The 3440-nt window shown below is 37.8% G+C and overlaps 1 protein-coding gene across 1 annotated transcript; it reads left to right on the top strand.

Moving 5' to 3' along the window:
• Window positions 1-64: 64 nt before the first annotated feature.
• Window positions 65-2617, top strand: ECD (ecdysoneless homolog (Drosophila); the record flags this gene model as incomplete). The annotated part of the gene is made up of 4 exons (XM_010022193.1): window positions 65-242; window positions 1265-1332; window positions 1466-1686; window positions 2378-2617. Coding segments are annotated over 4 exons (707 nt in total), but the record flags the coding sequence as incomplete, so codon positions are not given.
• Window positions 2618-3440: the final 823 nt, after the last annotated feature.

Raw genomic sequence — 3440 nt, 5'->3', positions numbered from 1 at the left:
TGCCGGCTGGGCTTAAACCACGACACTTGTGCAGAATAACAGATAATGTCCTCTTTTCTTTCAGATGACAGTTGGCTGGAGCTTACACCAGATGATCTAGATCAGATGCTGAAGGAGGCAAGAAGTGAGTCCCTTCAGTCCTCAAATGAGGAAGAGCAGAAATACGACTTGGAAACAGTTGCTGAAAGTATGAAGGCTTTTGTATCCAAAGTCTCAACACATGAAGGAGCAGAAATGCCATGGTAGTAGTATTTTTAAGTTTGGTGTCTGGTGTAGAATGTGTTTTCATTCTGCTGCAGCTGTTTGTTGATTATGTAATGCAGAGAATTCTACTTAGCAGAGGCCTGAAACAAACCCGTGTCAGTAGTGAATATATAGTTGCTTTTAGACCAACTTGGTGACCACTCTGACACTGGTACAGGTAAAAATGGTGGAAGTTGTGCTGTTTCAGAGCACTCTTACTTAGTTTGGTTCTGTGTGGTTCAGTGTGGATCCCTCTAATTGTTGCTAACTGTGGAAGGAAAGTGCTAACTGAAGATACTTAATTATTTGGACAACAGCAGAATGCCAGTAGATTAATTGTTGCAGTTAAGAAAGTGCATGTGAATGTTGTGTGAACAAGTCTTTAATTTAGAAAACCAAAGAAGCAATAGCGTATTGTCCGGGTTCTTTTTAATACATTAAATATTGAGAAAATAATGCTGTGTAAGCTGTAGCAAGCGTGTAAGGGCCTATTCATAGCTGTTGGATCCTTTTTAATTAGTCTTAGTGTCAAAGTCTAAGTTATAATGTACTTTTTTCAGTTATTTAAAGAAAAAAAGAAAAAAACCCTACAAACAACAAACCCACCCAAATCGCAGAGCCTTGAGAGAGACCAGAATGAAGCTTTTAGTGTTCCTTCTAGGCTGGAGACCTCAAGAGATTCTCAGCTTTTTAAATCTTTGTCTAAGGCTCCAGACCTTTGTTCCAGAAGGATTCAGGCATGCTTGTTTTGGTCGTCTTCAGTGCAGTATTTGTTTGACCATGACAGATAATTAAAATTGTTGGGTTTATTTTCTCTTTAATGTCTGGAATTCCTCCACTTGCTGTTTCACTTCTGACTCACAGAGGCCTCAGACTTCTAAGCACTTCCAAGACTGTCAGTTCAAATATCCCAACTTTAATCTAGGCTCGAGAGACATCAGTATGCCATATGGTTTATGCCAGCGTGAGGCTTATGCAAGCGTAAAAGCTTTACTTGTTTAAAAATATGTTTATATTTCAGGTCATCTGACGAATCCCATGTTACCTTTGACGTAGATTCTTTCACAAAAGCATTAGACAGAATTTTAGGTGAGATTTGCTTCATTAGTTTTTGTTCTTGTCAAACTATCTTATGGTTACTCAGCTTCCCTGGGTCTTTTCATCACCCGCGGGCACTGCACTGATTTGCTTGGTATCTGTACTGACACAAAATAATACATAGGGGAAGACTCAGAAGAGCTGGATTCTGATGATCTGGATGAAGAGGAAGAGTTTGATTTCTCAGATGAGGAGGATGAAGACTTTGATGCTGAAAATCAAAGGCCCGACCAGGAAGTATCACCTAATGAGCTTATAGGCAGTCTCAGATCATACATGGATGAGATGGACCGTGAACTGGCACATACAAATGTTGGTAAAAGTTTCACCACCCAAAAGAAACAGGTAAGTATGCTTTGTGTTCTAGTTTATAGGATAATAGTTTTGAGAATTTAAGTAGGAAATACACTGAAAGTGGTCATTCTGAGTAATGTGATCAGAAACTTCTGTTCATGTGTGAACTAATTACTAAAAAAAAAAAAAAAAATCCTTTGTTTAAGAAAAATGTGTTGCAGTTGCACCATGGGGTTTTGGCATTTTGGTTTTGTTTGGTTGGTTTTTGTTTGGTTGGTTTTTGGGGTTTTTTTGGGTTTGCTTTTTTTTTGTGTGGTTTTTTTTGTTTGTTTGTTTTTTGGGTTTGTTTTTTTTTTTTCCTTTGAAAAGAAATCTAAGCTTCAACTTGCACATTGTTTCCAAAACTTAGTTTCATTTCCCTGTTTTACTCTAGTTTAGTAGTAAGGCAAATAGCAGCAGCCTGACTTCTTGCATTCCTGTAGTTCCTCAGCTCCCATAGGAAGCTGAGCCCAGACTCAGTAACCCTTTCCATCCTTCTCTTGGAACTTAATCTCTATAATGGCAAATGATGATTTTTAACTGGCATGAGCATTTGGTGCCTAAATTCCTGTCTATCAAGACAGTGTGGAATGTACTGAACTTTGTTGGCTGTAGAGCTATTGTGTCATTTCTCTTTTTTTCTTTTTTGGTTTTTGTTTCTGTTTATACAATTTGATAAACTTTCTCTTTATCCTTACTATAGGCAACTTCTGTTAAAGCAGCTACATCTGAAAGCGCTGGCCATGATTCTGGAGCTGAAAATACTGAATTGACACCAGTTGATGTGGATATGAACCTAGTAGCTAACCTGCTTGAATCCTATAGTGCTCAGTCTGGACTGGCAGGCCCCACCTCTAACATTTTGCAGAGCATGGGCGTGTATTTACCCGAAAATGCAGATCGTACTGGCTCTATCGAGCAACAGAATAAAAGACTGTCTTAATTCAGAAGACATGGCTGATAGAGAAATGAAGCACAGAAAGACTAGCAGTGTTTGGAAGAAGAGACGAAAGGTTTGAATTTAAAGCATTTTATGCATTAGTTATGTGTGACCTGAAAGGTGGAGAGTAGATTTATCCTCAAAAGCCATCTGTTTGGACACTATCTTGGATAGAAATCAGATTTTTACAGAGCTAACATGTTTTCAGAAAAGTGAAAAATGACGATGTGACTTAAATTAAACTTTTATTACAAATTCCATCTTCAGTTTTTCAAATCAATGATCCAGTTGGCATGTTTCTAGAATGTCCTTTTACCTGTTACTAGCTGGTTTCAGTATCGGGAAAGCAGTGCATGTTCTGAAAATGCTGCCTTCATGGGGAGGGAGATGGAAGAATGCCATCTTATAGGAACAGTCTTCCCTTGTGGAATTGGGAATGCTGGTTAAATGTTCAGCAGACACTTAATTGCTTTTCTAAAAGTTCAGTGCTTCATTGTAAGAACTTCTGATAAGTACTGTAAGTTCTATATTACCCAGGAGAATTTGAAGAGTAATTGGATCGAATATGTAAATATTTGCTATAAGTATTTTTGAAGTTATTTAAATAAAAGCAGAAATATAACCTGATTACTGGAGATTGTTTTTCCTTTGAAGGTATGCATGGCTTCCTCAGAGCAGTGTCAGAAGTTCTTGGAGTTAAAGCATTTTCATAATTGGGCATTTTTGCAATTCCATTATTGCTGAATGTTGGTATCGTGCTAGCAGTAGCTGTATATGAGCACAATCTGAACAGTTTTGTTTTGTTTTTCAGTGAAAATGTAGCTAG

This window comes from Nestor notabilis, unplaced genomic scaffold, assembly GCF_000696875.1.
Source record: "Nestor notabilis isolate BGI_N333 unplaced genomic scaffold, ASM69687v1 scaffold4009, whole genome shotgun sequence".
Taxonomy (NCBI): Eukaryota; Metazoa; Chordata; class Aves; order Psittaciformes; family Psittacidae; genus Nestor; species Nestor notabilis.
This window is presented reverse-complemented; position numbering and strand designations above follow the sequence as displayed.